This window comes from Perognathus longimembris, chromosome 13 (genome assembly GCF_023159225.1).
Source record: "Perognathus longimembris pacificus isolate PPM17 chromosome 13, ASM2315922v1, whole genome shotgun sequence".
Lineage (NCBI taxonomy): Eukaryota > Metazoa > Chordata > Mammalia > Rodentia > Heteromyidae > Perognathus > Perognathus longimembris.
The window spans coordinates 53,534,433-53,552,378 of record NC_063173.1 but is presented as its reverse complement, the minus strand read 5'-3'; the positions used below and the strand labels follow the sequence as shown (position 1 = coordinate 53,552,378).

The 17,946-nt window shown below is 41.0% G+C and overlaps 3 protein-coding genes across 3 annotated transcripts; 1 reads left to right on the top strand and 2 right to left on the bottom strand.

The window, feature by feature from the left end:
* LOC125361731 (olfactory receptor 4D11) lies at window positions 1–1,081 on the top strand. The gene has a single exon (XM_048360310.1). It carries the CDS (start codon window positions 140–142, stop codon window positions 1,079–1,081), a length of 942 nt encoding a protein of 313 aa, XP_048216267.1. The 5' UTR covers window positions 1–139.
* A 4,028-nt stretch (window positions 1,082–5,109) lies between these two features.
* LOC125361691 (olfactory receptor 4D6) lies at window positions 5,110–6,054 on the bottom strand. The gene has a single exon (XM_048360269.1). It carries the CDS (start codon window positions 6,052–6,054, stop codon window positions 5,110–5,112), a length of 945 nt encoding a protein of 314 aa, XP_048216226.1.
* Window positions 6,055–14,149: 8,095 nt separating this feature from the next.
* On the bottom strand, window positions 14,150–15,106 carry LOC125362601 (olfactory receptor 5A1). Its single transcript, XM_048361419.1, has one exon. The coding sequence runs from the start codon at window positions 15,104–15,106 to the stop codon at window positions 14,150–14,152; it is 957 nt and encodes a 318-aa protein (XP_048217376.1).
* Between the last annotated feature and the right edge of the window lie 2,840 nt (window positions 15,107–17,946).

Here is a 17,946-nt window from a genome sequence, read left to right as displayed (position 1 = left end):
GAGCAACCCACGAGGTGACGATACCTTAGGAGTTTTCAGACCTAACTATTAACTCTACAAATAAAGGAAGGGTAACATTTTTCAAATAATATTCTTAATTTCTTTTCTAAGATGCACCAGGAAGGGGAAACATGACTCAATGGAGTTGGGAAATGCAACCAGAATAGAAGAATTCATATTTCTAGGACTTACTCAATCTCAAGACCTGAGCTTGGTCTTATTTATTTTTTTGGGTTGTGTGTACATGACCACTCTCGTGGGAAACCTGCTCATCATGGTCACCGTGACCCAGGACTCCCGCCTGCACACTCCCATGTACTTCTTGCTCCGCAACCTAGCAGTCCTTGATATTTGCTTCTCCTCCATCACTGCCCCGAAGGTCTTAGTGGACCTTCTATCCAAGAGAAAGACCATCTCCTATGCGGGCTGCATGATTCAGATGTTCTTCTTCCATCTCCTTGGTGGGGCAGACATTTTCTCTCTGTCCGTGATGGCCTTGGATCGCTACATAGCCATCTCCAAGCCCCTGCACTACGTGACCATCATGAGCAGGGGGCGCTGCATAGCGCTCATCGGAGCCTCCTGGCTGGGGGGCTTTGTCCACTCCATCGTGCAGATCTCCCTCCTGCTCCCACTCCCCTTCTGTGGGCCCAACGTGCTGGACACTTTCTACTGTGATGTCCCCCAGGTCCTCAAGCTTGCCTGCACTGATACTTTTCTTCTGGAGATCCTGATGATCTCCAACAATGGACTTGTCACCACTCTGTGGTTTATCTTCCTACTGGTATCCTACACTGTCATCTTGACAATGTTTAGGTCTCACAGCGGCGAGGGCAGGAGGAAAGCCATCTCCACCTGCACCTCCCACATCACCGTGGTGACCCTGCACTTTGTGCCCTGCATCTATGTGTATGCCCGGCCCTTCACCGCCCTCCCCACAGACAAGGCCATCTCTGTCACCTTCACGGTCATCTCCCCCCTGCTGAACCCCTTGATCTACACTCTGAGGAACCAGGAGATGAAATCAGCCATGAAGAGGCTCAAGAGAAGACTTGGGCCTTCTGACGGAAGAGACCAGTAGCTCCCTTTTATCACCACTTTTGAAAATATTTGCACGTTAAGTAAATGTTAAGCAAGTTGTATCTGTTTCTAAGAAAATATGCAGGACTCTAATGTCATAAAATCAGCATGCTATCAAAGTGAAGAGATTAAGTGTCATGTCAAAGAATAAAGAAAGGAACTAGAGTTGCTTGAAGTAGAAATGTACAATACTTTTGTATTACAGCCTACAAGGAAATACAAGAAACAGAATCAAGAAACACCCAGGCAATCCTACCACACTCCTGCATTGTGAAGAGAGAAAGAACTAAGTCCTAGTAGAAACAGAACACCATTTGAACTTTATACTCTGTGGTATCTTTTGCAATATAATTATGTCTTGGATAAAATAAGCATACATGACTTAAGTTCCTCTCTGATTCCATAGTAAGAGTAAATTAAATAACTGTCCTCTGAAGAGATTGTGAATCTCAGTGCCACCCTCTCCCCCTACTCCGTTGGTTGGGAACTTTTGCCTTGGGATAGGCCTGCTTCAGTGGAATGATCAACCCCTTGGTTATGACCTTTGTCACTTTGAGTAAGATCTTTCCCTGAGTTTCCTGTGAAACCCAGGTCTCTTGGCCACCCTAGTATCTTGCATTAGCACTCTGTTTACATCTAACAAGTACTTTGGGCTTCATTTAAGTTTTCCTTCTCTCCTTTCTCCTGTATTCTTGAGAAGAATCGTGTTTTATTTGTTATCCTATTCATAACACCTAACAGAAGTGCAATATTGTAAATGCCACTAAAACTTACTGAATTAACACGCTCATGGAGTGTGTATTTCCTCTCCCTGACTTCTGTTCTTCAAATAAGGGTATATATGTTCTGGAAAAGAACCGTGTTCAGTAAGACACACCCATAGTCTCTGCTACTCGCGAGCCCAATGCAGGATGACTGCTTGAGCTCACGAGTCCAAAACTCGCTTGGAAAACACAGTAAGACATCATCTCAAAAACACAAAACAGAAAGAGGGAAAAAGAAGGGACTGGGAATATGGCCTAGTGGTAGAGTGCTTGCCTCTTCTACATGAAGCCCTGGGTTCAATTCCTCAGCACCACATAAACAGAAAAAGCCAGAAGAGGCACTGTGGCTCAAGTGGTAGAGTGCTAGCCTTGAGCAAAAAGAAGCCAAGGACAGTGCTCAGGCCCTAAGTTCAAGCCCCAGGACTGGAAAAAAAAAGAAAGAGTGATAAAGAACTAGATGGAAGAAATAAAGAAATCTATTTTTATTCTCTGAGAAGAGGGCTTTTTTTCTAAAGTAACAGAAATCTATGAAACTGCTTCTGCTGATTCATACATTTTCTTAAATGCTGGAATAAAGTGAACTATTTTATTTAATGTGTCAATTTGGGCTCTTACTGCTTTTACTTATTCATGCTATTCATATGGTATGTTCATTATGGTAGTGCTTTTCCCATTGATGATGGTAGAGCCTATATTTTAAAATTGTTAAAACTATTTAAATGTTTATGTTGAGGTACAATCTTAGTTTACAACTCAGACTTACAAACCCTGAGATGATCCCAGAAAGTACAGGAAACAGCAGTGTGATCAATATAAGTATGTACTAGAAAAGAAGGTCACAAGGGGCTAGGAATATGGCCTCATGGTAAAGTGCTTGCCTTGTATGCATTAAGTCATGGGTTCGATTCCTCAGCACCACATATATAGAAAACGCCGAAAGTGGTACTGTGGCTCAAGTGGTAGAGTGCTAGCCTTGAGCAAAAAGAAGCCAGGGACAGTGCTCAGGCCTGAGTCCAAGCCTTAGGACCGGAAAAAAAAAAAAAGATGGCATGCCCAGCCCTGGTAGCTCATACCTGTAATCCTAGCTACTCAGGAGGCTGATATCTGGGGGTCATGGTTCAAAACTAGCCTGGAAAGAAAAGTCTCTGTGAGACTCTCCAATTAACCACTCAACCCCTGGAAATGGAACTGTGGCTCAAGCTGTTGATGTGCTAGCCTTGTACCCAGACCCTGAGTTCAAGCCAAAAAAAAAAAAAAAAAAAAAGATTAGATGGTTCTGGTTATGTGGGCTCTTTACTGGTATTATACTATTCTATTCTTCTATTCTATTCCATTTTTTTCTATTTTATTCTTCTAATCACATGTCTGCTTGTTGAGAAAAGATAGCATCTCCAACAAAATGATGCGGAGAAAACTGTATATCTACATTTAAAACTGAAATGAAATCCTTACCTCTTATCCTGTGGGGCAGGGGGAACTAATTCAAAATAGATCAAAGAAGAAGTACAGATTGTATAAATACATGAAGAAATAGCCAGCTTCCTTAGCTATGAGAGACATGTAAATCAAAACTACATAGTAAAATCCAATATATATTATATGTTTATATGTATGTGTCTATACATATATACACACATTATACTTTGGTTAAATCATATATATATGTATATACATATGACTTTAGCTAATGTATTGGGGTGGAGAGGGAGGCAATGATACAGAGAGATTTGATAAATATGTAGACAAATTGTGACTGCTTCTCTTGTTTCCCTAATTCATTCAATCTGTGAGGTCAGTCACTTCCACAGTACTGACAGGAAGTGCATTTCAGTTAAAAGCCTTGCACTGAGCTATCCACATTGCAAAGAACCTGTGCAAAAGGCAGGTGTCTAGAATATTCTATGTTCTTCACTTTTTTGTTTGTCCCCTCTACTGCACGAAACCCTCATTTTCTTTCCTTAGATTATTCCCCATGGGTTCTCTTTTTCTTCAGTCTTTATTCCTTTAATTCATCCTTAGTGCCATTAAGTAGCTTTATGTCATGAATGGGAACACATCGTTCTTTTGTTTGAACATTTTCTTTTTTAATATTAGCATAAACTAATCATTCAAAGAGGTTCCACTGTAATATTGCCATAGATGCAAATAATGTGATTTGATTAAATTCACCCACTTTATGTCATTTGAAAACTTCCAATTGTTTCTCAAAGATTGCTCCTGTGATAATAGCTTTTGGGATTTTCCTTCATGTGGGAAATTATCTAGAGCCCTGTTTCCTATGATCCTGTTTCAATAGCTCAAACATTGTTATGCAGATTAGCATAGGTTCCTTCCTTTGGATCTATATTCTTTTCTCCCTCTCTTCTCTGCTCTCTATCCTCTCAGAATCGCCCACCTGTATACTTTGGCATACACCAATCATCAACATTCAGGTTGCTCTGATTGCAGATATATATCATTTAGGACCTTCTTGGCTAGATACTAATGCATTATATCAATTTGGTATGCTGCACACAATTGTTTGGTGTGCTGCAATGTCCTGGCTCGTCTTCCTTCTCTTGACTTATTTTTAAATGGCTGCTAATAATTGAAGGTGAAATTGATGCAAGCATAGAAAGAGAAGGGCGATGCGTTGTCTCTACACAGCTAATTTGTTGAAATTCTTCCCTGAGAGAGCAGTGAATTCTGACACAAGCTCAGTGGCTATTCCTAAATGACTCCAAAATACAATGTTTCTCTTTTCTCTTGGTATTAAAAAGAGATCTTGAGGGTGGAAGAGGTCTCACAGGTAGCTTTTGCTTTGAGCTATGATGACTTGTCTTGGATTGTCTCCACATAGACAAAAATCATAGTTTTCCCTTATAGAAGTCCTGGGGTAAAATGGAAAGAGGAGATAGGTTTACCCTCCAAAGAAACTGTCATTGTGGATTTCATACAGACGTGTTCCCAAACTAGACACTTATTTGTGTAGCAGAGGTGGTGAAAGTAGGCTAATTATTGGGGGTGAGAGCAATAGATGGCTTAAAAGTACTATTTAGTCTATTGCTCTCAATCTTATCTTTGGATCTCACTTCTTACTCCATAAGGCAGAGAGCCCTGCATTGTTTATTTCTTCCTTTTTGCTCACACACTCCCTCTAAGAGAGTTGAATGGCTAGTCATACAAGACACACAGGGGAATGACTGGAAAGAGCCCACCAGTCTCTCTTTCGAGGCTAGCAGAGAAAGTGAAATTGGCCCCAGCCTTCCAGCCTCCATTGGGAGTCTCACCCTAGCTTCTCGCCCTGAGAGGGCCCAAGTCTCCTCTGCAGTCTCCGCATGGCTGACTTCATCTCTTGGTTCCTCAGGGTGTAGATCATGGGGTTCAGCATGGGGGTGACCACGGTGTTATTGATGGACACGGCCGTGTCCATGGGCAGGGTGATGAAGGGCCGACAGTAGATGTAAACGCAGGGCATGAAATGGAGAGTCACCACCAGGATGTGGGAGGTACAGGTGGAGAGGGCTTTTTTCCGTCCTTCCCCAGAATGGGATCTTAGCATCACCAGAATGACCGTGTAGGAGCCCAGGAGGAGGAGGAACCACAGCAGTGTGACCAGCCCATTGTTGGAGATCAGGAGAAGCTCTAACGCAAAGGTGTCCGTGCAGGCCAGCCTCACCACCTGGGGCACGTCACAGTAGAAGGCATCCAGGGTGTTGGGGCCACAGAAGGGGAGGGGAAGCAGAAGAAATATCTGGACAATAGAATGCAAGCCACCACCTACCCAGGAAGCCACCACCAAGGCCATCCATACTTCTTTCCTCATGATGGTCATGTAGTGCAGGGGTTTGGCAATTGCCAGGTATCTATCACAGGCCATGACAGAGAGGAAAAAAATATCTGCCCCGCCAGCAAAGTGGAAGAAGAATATCTGTGCCATGCAGCCATGGTAGGAGATGGTTTTCTTCTCTGATAAAAGATCTACCAGGAACTTAGGAACGGTGATGGAGGAAAACACAATGTCCAGGATTGATTTGTTCCTCAGAAGGAAGTACATGGGGGTGTGGAGGCGGGATTCTGAGGTGACAATGACCACGATCAGGGCATTCCCCAGCACCATCGTCACGTACACTGAAAAGAAGACCACAAACAAGAAGAGCTCCAGCTCTCGGAAGGGCGTCAGTGCCAAGAAGACAAATTCCTTCACTGTAGTGTGATTGATCTGGTTCATGACGAGCATGACTGTGTCCCACGTCTGCCTTGGGAGAAGATACGAAGATACGTTAGCTGTGAGCTGGCCAGCTTATTTACCATCTGTTGTTGTTGTACCATAAGGCTCTTTCTGAACCATCTGGATAGACATGACTACTTTGAAAAATGGAGCCAGAGTCTTCCCATGTTGGTCAGGAAATGTTTGATTCTGATGGGTTTTCTTTTCTAACCGAAGTAGTCTGTGCTTATAGAAAAAACCTATGTCCTTCCTGTGTCCTTCATTTGTCTAGAGCTAGATGAAGGACTATGGTCATTTGACTATGGTCTCTCTTCTGTCCTGAAAGAGTAACTGCTTCACTTCAACATGTCATCCTTTTCAATTAATTAATTAGCTAAGGAGTTATGCGATTAATTCATTAGTTGATTAATTCATTAGTTTAGTAGGTGATTCTGGGATTATATATATGTACCATGTCCAGCTTTTTTTTTCCTTTTTGGTTGGTTGTGGGGCTTGAATTCAAGGCCTGGGTGCTGTTCTTGAGCCTCTTTGTGCTCAAGGCTAGAACTCTACCACTTGAGCCACAGCACCACTTCTGGCTTTTTCTACCTATGTGGTACCGAGGGATTGAATCTAGGGCTTCATGAATGATGTTAGGCAAGCACTCTACCACTAAGCCACATTCCCAGTCCTTTTTTTTTTCCCCTTGATAAGGGTTGTCATTAAATTGCTAAGGCTGGCCTTGAACCGTGATCCTTCTGATCTCTATCTGAGGTGGTTCCCAGCTACTCATGCACCTTTCCTGAAATAAAGCAGAACCTATTATTCCTAAATATTCTAGTTCTTGAGGCTTCCTTTGTAATTTCTGGTCCTGTCAAAATGACATTTTTTTTTTAGCTTAATTTCAAGGGTTTTCAAATACAAGGGTTTTCTGAAATAAAAATCTTCTGAACTCCCTACATTTCTGAGGTTTCTATAATTAGGATACTTTCATTCTTATAGACAAATGAACTGCTACTTTTTATTTATTTATTTTTAGTTGTACATCTTACAATAGTCTACTGGTTTATACTTAAGTTATGCAATTAAACAAGCAGGAATCCTACAGTGACTTATTACCTAAGACAGGCAGTCTGGAGGTGTTTTATTTATATTATTTCATTTTTCCTGCTACCACCTAATAGCAGGGAACTCCGCAGAGAGTATAACTCATTTGGAACTGTGCTGTTTTCTTTTCATCAAGGATGTCTATAACGAAAAGCACCCACTTTAAGACGGTTGACGCCAAGATCCATTCCATTCTCCCTGTATGGAACCCCAAGAGAAATATTGATCCTAGACCCACGTACAAGGGAGAAACTCTTCTGGGACATCTATAAGCTTTGTCTTAGAAAATGAAGACTGTGCATCCCACACACTCAAAAGGAGAATTAATCATTTCCACATTACACATAGCCATGTTCACAGTTTCTTAGTCACATGTGGTTTCATTGCACGTGCCTTTTGTCGCTGTAAAAATGTCCTTAATCTCATGTGGAATGTGAAGATAGCCTACCCCGTTTCCTACATTTCTTAGTTGACTTCATTCTCCTCACCTTTCCACTTCCTCACCTCACTCTTTACCCCTCTGTCCTCGCTCTCCCTCATCCCCTGCCAGTACCCATTTCTTGGTGCTTATTTTGTTGTGTTTTGACTTAGTCTTTCTAAAAAATTGTACTGTTGTGCTCTCTATACTGTCCATTATAATTCAGTTAACTTATTTGGAATTGTTTGCATACCCAGTATGTTTACTTATAGATATATAGGCACATTCTATCTACCACTAGTGAGAGAAACTATGCGACCTTTGTTTATCTGGGTCTGGCTTACTTTGCTTAATAGAGATCTTCCCAAGTCTTTCCATTTCCTTACAAATGGTACAATATCCTTCTTTCTAATGGATGGGTAAAATTCCATTGTGTGCATATACTACTTTTTCTTAATCCATTCATCTAGTGAGGGGCTTCTGGGATGAATCCATATTTTGGCTATGGTGACTAGAGCTGAAATGAACATGGTTGTGCTGGTAGTTTTATTGTAGCTTTCTTTGTGTTCTATTGGATAAATGCCCAGGAGTGCAGTTGCTGGATCATAGGGTAGTTCTGTGTTTAATTTTTGTAGGAGTCTCCATGCTGCTTTCCAGAGGGGTTAAACATAGCTTCTAATTTTTGACGTTGGCAAATTGCCTATACTTTCTTGAAATAAGAGACTTCCCTATAAATTGGAGCTCTAATATTTTCTTTTCTCTCTTTCTTCCTTCCCTCCCTCCCTCCCTCCCTCCCCCCTGCATCTCTCTCACGGGTCTCTCTTGGCTTTTTCCTTTCAGGGCTGGTGCTCTACCGCTTTTGGCTTTTGGCTTGTTATTTTGAGGTAAGAGTTTCTCAGATTTGTCTGCCTGGCTGGAAAACCTTGATCCTCAGATCTTAGCCCCCTGTGTATCTAGGCTTACAGCTTTGAGCCATGGATGTCCAACTTCATTTCCCTTTTTTCATGTAAAATTAGCTGACTTATTAAGGAAAAGTTGACTTATTAAGGAAAGAGATATGTGGGGAAGACATTTCTAATTTTTCCTTTCCTGTGCTTATGCTATGTCTTCATGAGGCTTTGGCTAGTCAACTCAGGTTTCTGGGACCTGAGGTCAAAGCCACATATCACTTCTATTTTGATTTAATACTTGCTCTTGTAGCCACTTCCTTTAGAAAGCTCAGGACAATCAGGCTCAGAAGCAGGTTTACACGGTGGAGATTCTTCCTGTAACCTCCAGGTTGCAGTATCAAATCCAGAGTTAGCTTGGTCAAAAGAGCACAGCCTTTGAAATCAGCTCTGTTGTTTCTTTTTTGTAAAGCTCTAACTGTGATTTGGAGAAACATAACCACCGTGAATTTTAGTATCTTTTCCCATGACATGGGGAGTATAGGGCTTTGTCATGGGATTTGCTTGTGATAATCTAGCATTATTTTACTTCCCTGCTTATTATGTATCTATTTCTACCTTTTCCTTAAAGTGTAAATGTCCCCAAAGCAGGACTTTCTTTTGTCACTCTTGAATCTGTAATGTCTACCAGACACATATCACTTATTGAATATTTTTTTTTGAACAGATGACTGAATGTTTGGAGAAGAATTTGTTTACTTTGACTCCATTCCAGCCTCATTCTACATTTCTTAGTCATTTGTCTTGCTGTATAAATCAATTAAATGAATTTTTCTTGACTTTTGTCAGGGCAGTGTATTAGATTTTCCATTAAATTATAATGAAAGAATACATTTTTCAATTATATACAAGAAATAGAATTTATTACATACAGGTATAAAATGTCAGCATGAACTTGAATTTTATCTAATTAATATATGCAAATAAGAATGTAAAAATGACAGACTTGAAGCAATGATGAAAACCCTCTCGTAACTAAAACAGACTCACAGAATTTATGCTTTAAAGACTTAAAACATTCAATTTAAATATACTATAGAGAAAATATTTTCTTATACCAAGAACAGATATCCTGAATGAGAAGTTGGCTATTTTGAGATAAAATTTAAGGGGCTACAGTAGTCCATTGATAACTTTGTTTACACTATTCGTGCTTTTGATGCATCTAGGTTTTTCTCCACACTCCAGGGACACATGCAAACATGAGGGACATCATGGTCTGAAAGGCAGCCTGATTTCTCATCAAGTATAGACAACAGGTGCAAGAAAGAAGAGAATATTGTTAAAAGGCTGTTCTTTATCTCATTGTTAAAAATAACTGTTTGGTATCAAAAGATGTCCTGTCTAGTGTTGAGTGGCTAACTCTTCTATGTCAAGTCAATGCCCCAGGAAAAACAGTGCTAAGGAACATTAGGGAAACAAACCCCAATCTGTAAAACCGTGTGTGTTTGTGTGTGTGTATGTGTGTGTGCGTGCATTCATGTGCTCACGCACATGCACACTCACACCCCCCCACACCTACATATAAGCTCAGAGACAGCACCAGTTCCTGAGTTAAATGTTTAATGTATATGAATGTACATTGGCAACTTGTGAAAAGCATTTCATTTTCTTGCAGTGCTAGGCATCAAACCCATGGCCTTATACATGCTAGGCAAATGTTCTGCTGATCTACATCCCCAGCCCATAAACTTCAAAGCAGGATAATGATATTATCAAAATGCTCATATCTTTGTGTTTCCCTCCCAGCTCCCAACTAGCTTTTAATCTCAATGCTTATTATTTTTGTATACGTTGTAGTCAGGAGATGTTTAAGTTTTAATGCAAAAACCATCTCTTAATTTAAATGTGTCTTATAAATTAGCTCTGTATTTTATGTTAGAGGCAGGATAGCTTAGCAACTTGTTCAATATGGCTATCTTTACATAGCAAATGGGGACTTAAAACTGAACATGCTAAAATCATAAACGGTTAGACTTGCATGCAGGTGTGATTGTGTCTTCAGAATGCTTTCACCTACCTTTGCATTAAAATGGTGAGCGTGTCAGTTTCTCCATCTTCAGGGCTTGTTCTTTACCTGAACACAAACCCTATCTTACAGTCTTCTTGTGGATACTAAATTAGAAGTCCAATATAATAATCAAGTACAGGAAATGTAAATTTCACTGGGGCAGTTGCAGATGCAGTGGGAGTTATTAAGTCATTAAGCAATGTGTATATGTACATCCTCTCTGTCTCTGACACACACACACACATACACATACACACACACACACAGATCCATTATGGTAAGCCATTTAATAGGGAGGTGTTAAAAAGGAACAGGAAAGCCTAAGGAATCCCCAAAGGCCACTTCACCTTTGTTCACCTGAAATTTTATGCAGAGGTCTCCTATAATTCAGGTTTTTTTTTATCACTATTCAAACATCAATTTCATATGACAAGTGTGACAGTGGTCACATTGGGCCATGTAGCTGATTTCCTTCAAAATGATCAGTTATAATAATCTGTATCTATGTATATATACATATGTACACATATATCTATGTGTGTGTATGTATGCATGCATCTATCTATCTATCTATCTATCTATCTATCTATCTATCTATCTATCACCTCATGATTCCTCTGTTTAAAAGGAACAGAAAATTTAACCTCTACTTTTATGGAGTTTGCTGTCTGGTAGGAAAACCCAGACATGAATTATATCACATGGAACCATAACAACAGCGAGTCCAAGAATGAAAAGTGAACGGCCCAGGGATTTCCTTCTATCCAGGGCATCTGAAATGCTTCCTTAGGAAAAGTGATGTGTGGTAATAAGAATCATGGACACTTACATACTTTTATTCAAAGAGTGTCTTTTCTTCTTAGTTCATAATAACTCTGAATGATGCAGGCACTGGCTATGATCATTTCATGACACAGAGGCCTGAAATGAGACTTGGAGACACTGCGGAGATTTGGGGCCCTCCTGGCCTGGAGGTCTGGGGCTGTGGATGGAGCTTCAGTTCAGGTCTTGCTGGTGAATGAGGATGATGAACCTTCAGCATAGATGTGGAGCTTTAGCTAGCCTCCTGTCCCTAGGTTAGGTACTTAGACTGAAATGATGTTTCTGGTTTTGTGCTCTACTCTTCTAGGAAGGTAGACTTGACTTACAGCATTAGTCAGAGTAACTTAGTTCTGAATGCTTGTTCTGTTTCTTTGCTGAGAATCACTCTGTGTGTGTGTGTATGTGCGCACGCGCACGCACGTGTGTTAGTCCTGGGGCTTGAACTCAGGGCCTGGGTACTGTACCTGAGCTTCTGCACACTTGAACCACAGCTCCAATTCTGGCCTTTTCTGAGTAGTTTATTGGAGATAAGACCCTAATAACCATGGTTCTTTAGTCTTAGTCCTAACCATATTGCTTTAATTGTGAAGTCAAATTTTACTCCTGGCTGTGAGACTAAAGAATCAATGGTTAATCTATGAAATATGCTTACAAAGGAACTTGGAGCACAATAAGAATTCAAAAATGACTCTCTGTTTATTTACCATATTTATATATTCCATATCTGTATATTCAACCTATCGCGGATTAAAAATATTCTGAAAAAAATGGTGTTCTTACTGCACATGTATGCCATTATTCCCCAACCAATACAGTGCATTTATATGGCTTTTACATGGTATTAGGTATGATAGGTAATCTAGAGATGTTTTAAAGTACATGAGAGGAATTGTGCAAGTTGCATACAAATACTATGCCATTTTATATAAGGGACTTGAGCATCTATATATGTTGCTTATTTGCATCCTAGATTCAATCCCCAACCCACTTACTGCAGAATGACTGCCTATGAATTGCGCAGGTCATTCTAAATTTTCTTAGCTTTGGATGGGAATAAATTTAAGAAATGAGAGAATCCAGGATTCCCGAATCACAGATATCTCCTCTTTATTCATTGTTTATACTTTTCTAGGTATGGAGGAAATAATTTTCTTATATGAGCAATGAAATCAGAGTTCTGCACATCTGCTAGAACTTCATTCATGGAAAAGTGTGTTGAGAATGCCTAGAACTACAAAGAAATGAGATAGTTGTGATGGACATAGCCACTGTAAAGCATCCCCCACCTTCCATGAGTGATCACCTGGGGATGAGAGCCTTGGCTATGCCTGAGATGATGCAAATGAAATATACCCTGCGTGGGTAATGTTAGTCCATTTACATGAAGGAACAAGGGTTTTACAGAAGAAATAGGTCCAGATAGAAGCGAATAAGGAGTAATTTTGGATGTGAAGAGATAGTATGGTTAAAAATCAAGGAGATATGGATGGGTAAGTGGCTGAGACTGGAAAGAGAAGAGCATCAGCCAGATACCATTGCATTTACATTTGCTAGGTCTTTGCATAGCTGGGATGGAGATTGTAGCAAACATCTTATGGCTATAATCTACCTCCACTATCCACAGTTGGTTTTGGTGGGTCTTTTCTTTCTTTTCGTGTTGGTTCTGGGGCTTGAACTCAAGACCTTGAGCTCTCACCCAGCTCTTTTGTTCAGAGAGCGTGCTCTACTGCCTGAACCATGCCTCTGGTTCTGGTTTTTTCTAGTTAATTAGAGGTAAAAGTCTTGGATTTGTGTGCCCAGTCTGGCTTCAACTTGAAATTCTCAGATCTCAGCCTCCTGAATAGCTAAGATTACAGGCATGAGCTTTTTGCTCTTGGCTGAAGGAGATATTTTTATTTTTTAAATGTAAATTTATTGTTATTATCAAGGTGTTGTACAGAGGAGTCATAATTTCACAACTCAAGTAAGACATGCATTTCTCTTTCAAACAATGTTACCCATTCCTTTGCTTTCCCTCAGTTCCTCTTTCCTGTCCCTGTCCACAAGTTGCATAGTTCATTTCCCACACAGTATATACTGAACACTATGATTTCATTTGTTCACCCTCCATCCCTCCTTTGCTGTGCCCCCTTTGGATCTCACCAAAAAGCAGAAAAGAAAAGAAAAAAGCACACACCACCACCATTACAATCACCAACACCACCATCACCAATATAAATAACCCATATTTCCATTTCCTGGAATTCGTTTTGATAAATAGTATTTCATGCCTTTGGTTCCTTTCCTACTGGTATTCTCATCTGGTCTGACTGTATGTGAATGCCCAGAGTCGTGTATAAGTTCTCACGTCCAGTTCTATTTTAGATCTAGCTTCTACATATGAGAGAAAACATGCACCATTTGCCTATTTGATCTTGGCTTACCTCACTTAACATGATTTGTTCCAGGTCCATCCATTCCCCTGCAAATGATATAATCTTATTTTTTCTAATAGACAAGTAAAATTCCATTGGCTTTATGTACCACATTTTTGGATCCCCTTGTCTACTGTAGGGCATCTGGGCTGTTTTCATAACTTGGGTATTTGAAGGAGGTTATTTTTGATGAAGGAATCACTTTCACTTTTTTTTGGACACACATGGTGGACTCAGTAGGTCAGTGAACATGACTGACATTGAGAAGCCTTCGGTGGGAGGCGCTTCCATTCTCTACCCTGAACACAGTGTGTCTTCTTTATCATAGACATAGGTGGAGATGATGTAGATTGTGTAAGTCTCCAGCAATGGGGAGACTATATTTCTATGGCCTCACTTAGAAAAACACTTTCTTTTTCTCCATCACTTTCCAAAGGGCCTCCTTGATTTCCTTGTTCCTTAAACTGTAAATGAGAGGGTTCAGCATGGGGATCACCAGAGAATAGAACACTGACACCACCTTGTCCCTGCTGAATGAATAGCTGGAACTGGGTCGCAGGTACATGAAAAGAGCGGTCCCAAACAACAGAGTCACCACCAGCAGGTGCGAGGTACACGTGCTGAAGGCTTTCCACCGACCTTCCGAAGAGTGGATCTTCAAGACGGCAGACACTATGTAGCTGTAGGATATCAGAAGGATGAGAAATGATGTTCCCCCAACCATGACCACCACAAGGAAATTCACCACTTGACTGAGGAAAATGTTGGAGCAAGAAAGTGCCAAGACAGGAGGGAGGTCACAGAAAAAATGGTTGATGATATTTGGTCCACAGAAGTGGAGTCGAAATATGGAGATGGCCTGGATCAGGGAGCTCAGGAAGCCACCGACATATGCCCCAGCTACCATCCGCATACAGATATCCTGGGACATGATGGCTGTGTACAGAAGGGGGCTGGAAATGGCTGCATAGCGGTCATACGCCATGGCTGTCAGAAGGATGCACTCAGTTAGACCCATGCCAACAAAGAAAAAAAACTGGGCAGCACAGCCTAGGAATGATATAGTCTTCCTCTCCCGGAAGAAATCAAAAAGCATCTTAGGAGCCACACAAGAAGAGTAACAGAGGTCAATGAAGGCTAAGTTGCTGAGGAAGAAGTACATGGGTGTATGCAGACGGGTGTCACCTCTGATCAGAAAGATAAGAGCCAGGTTCCAGGCCAGCGTTATGAGGTAGATGCACAAGAAGGTCACAAAGAGCCCAGCTTGGAGTTCTGGATGATCTGCAAATCCCAGGAAGATGAACAGGGTCACTGATGAGCTATTCCAGGTCTTACTCAAAGACAGGTTGCCCATGGATCACAAGGGCCACAGAAAGACCTGGGTTGATAATGACAATCCACATTACAGGACTGGGATGTAGCTCAGTGTCAACCCACTTGCCTAACAAGTGCAATGTCCTGGGTTCGATCTTTAGTACCAAAAAAGAAAAGATAAAATAAAAAACTCACAGTTAGAAAACACCAAAGAAATGCATTGCAGATGGTGTAAAAAATAATTACGGATGCATAAGAGGGAAGGCAGAGGATTACAGAGGGTAACAGCTCTCTTTCTCTCCCTCTCCTCCTCCCCTTTCCTTTTTCTTCTCCCTCTTTTTGTTCTCTCTCTCTCTCTCTCTCTCTCTCTCCTGTTTTCTCTCCTCTCTCAGCAATTACAGTCATTGCTTTGAATATTTGAGCAGCAAACTATAGTGAAAGGATTTTAACCTTTGTGTTCAGGCATTTCAGCATCAACTCTTGCCTTTAGCTCACTAGAAGACGAGAGAAACTCTAAAACACCTTGGGAATTACTTGGGAGTTGGGCACTGGTGGCTCAGGCCTGTATTATTAGTGCTGACATTCTGAAGATAATGGCTCAAAGACTGCCTAGGCAGAAAAGTTTACGAACTCCTTCTTCAAAGTAGCCACTAAAAATCAGGGCTCAAGTGACAGAGGGACAGTAGAGCATGCAAGCTGTGAAAGTGCAAGGCTCTGAGTTTAAACCCCAGTACCACTAATAATAACAAAAAAGAGAAATGATCTAAGTGATCATGAGCTGAATGCAGATAGAAATAGGGGCAGCAGAAGTCATTCTGATGTGGTCTCAGGTGGATATGAGGAGAATCTTATTTGCAATTGGAGTCAAGGCCTTTTTCACAATACAATTGCAAAGACTGTGGCTGACTTGGGTCTGTGTGCTGGGGTTTTAAGGATGGTATAACTTAAGAGGGATGGGTTAGTATATCTGGCAGAAATTTCTAGGTACAATATAGAAGGGGCTGCATGAGGGGTAATGGTTACTTTTAATTGATTGTGCTGACTTTCTGCATCAAAGGAGTCCTGAAAACAAGATTTATCATTAAAAAGGAAGCGGATGTATTGTGTAGAAGTTAAATTCATTTACCTAAGACTGCCACTAAAGATCCTTAATCACTAATGGCCTTTGATGATATGCGCTGGAAATTCCATAGGAGAGAATATTTTAAAAAATTAAATATTTTCCCACAAGTATCTCTTCTGGGGGAAAAAAGAAACATTCACTAGGTGATAACCACTGAACTTCAAATTCCTTTTTTTCCTGTTGTTTTTTTGTTGTTGTTGTTTAGAACTTGAAATCAAAAGGTATCAAGAATAAGTCTGCTTATAATCTTTTGGGTAGATACCCAAGCCACCAGCACAACTATCACAGCACAATTTGTCATTGCTAAAACATGGAACCAACCCAAATGTCCCTCAGTAGATGAGTGGATCAAGAAAATGTGGCATATATACACAATGGAATTCTATACCTCTATCAGAAAGAATGACATCACCCCATTTGTAAGGAAATGGAAGGACTTGGAAAAAAATCATACTAAGTGAAGTGAGCCAGACCCAAAGAAACATGGACTCTATGGTTTACCTCATAGGGAACAATTAGTACACATTTAGGATACTCAGCAGAAGTTCACAATAGCTCAGTAGCTATGTACATATGAACACATAAGATGATGCTAAGCGAAATGAACTCCAAGTTATGGACACAAGTGGTATATCATTGTTGTAGTTATTTTCAATATGCATGTAAAGCTGTACCACTTTTTTCTTTTTTCCTTGTATTCCCTTCCTGTGATTTTACCCCTGATATCACTGTATCTGATTTTAGTACTTTCGATATTGTATATACGTGTATTGGAACTAGGGAAGGGAAAGGGAGTACCAAAATCGAGAGACAAAGGATAAAAAGATGAACCAAGGTAACAGCAATACCTATGACATCATATGGTGTAAACCAACTGTACAACCCATGGCAGGGAGGGAAGTGGGGAAGGGGGTGGGGGGGAAAATGAGGGAAGAGGTAACAAGTTGGATAAGAAATGTACTCATTGCCTTACATATGAAACAGTAATCCCTCTGTACTTCGCTTTGACAATAAAGAAGAAGGAAAAAAATAAGTCTGATTGGGGAAAAAATTAAAACTGTAGAAAAGGAAGTGGACTACCAAAATCTGGATAACTAGCAGTCTAGTCATATGAAGAATTAAAAAAACAAACATGTTCCTATTGTAAACTTGAAAACAAGGCAACAAGTTGCTAATCATCAAGATAATGGGAAAGAGTCCCCAAAGGTGGGAGTGGAGTTGGGGCAGGGTGGTGTTTGCCATCACAGATTCAGAGCTCCAGCTAAGCAGACAGGGTTGGTGGGAGGAGGGACACATTTTCTAGGGGCTCACAGAAGAGACAACTTTGAGATTCTGCTTCCAGGCACTTGGGTGAGTGATCATTGGCTACCCCTGCCATCACTCAAGTGGCCTTTGTCGAAGCTCAAGCTGTAGCTCTGGAGGACACAATCAGTTAGCTTGATGATGTTCAAAGTGGCTAATTGCAAGTGTGCCCAGAATGCAAATACTGGACTGAAGTGTCTAGATGCTCAGGCAGAAACCTGAGAAGCTCTAGGGAAGCTCTAGCGAAGCAATGCCCAGTAAAGCCAGGGGAGTCGGACCATGATCCCCAGCCTCTCAGAATTTCAGAGCTAATGGCAGCCTGCAACACAGTCCTGGGAAAGTCGCAGGCACCCTATCAAGGGAAGCAGCCACATGGTCTGAGCCTGGGAACACCAAGAGGCCCAACTGTCTTTTCTCTGCTTCCAGCACATGGAGTGAAAGATTGGTGTGGTCTC

Bases quoted from the DNA above. Each gene is read 5' to 3' on its own strand.
- LOC125361731 (XM_048360310.1), top strand. From the start codon at position 140: ATGGAGTTGGGAAATGCAACCAGAATAGAAGAATTCATATTTCTAGGA.
- LOC125361691 (XM_048360269.1), bottom strand. From the start codon at position 6,054: ATGAACCAGATCAATCACACTACAGTGAAGGAATTTGTCTTCTTGGCA.
- LOC125362601 (XM_048361419.1), bottom strand. From the start codon at position 15,106: ATGGGCAACCTGTCTTTGAGTAAGACCTGGAATAGCTCATCAGTGACC.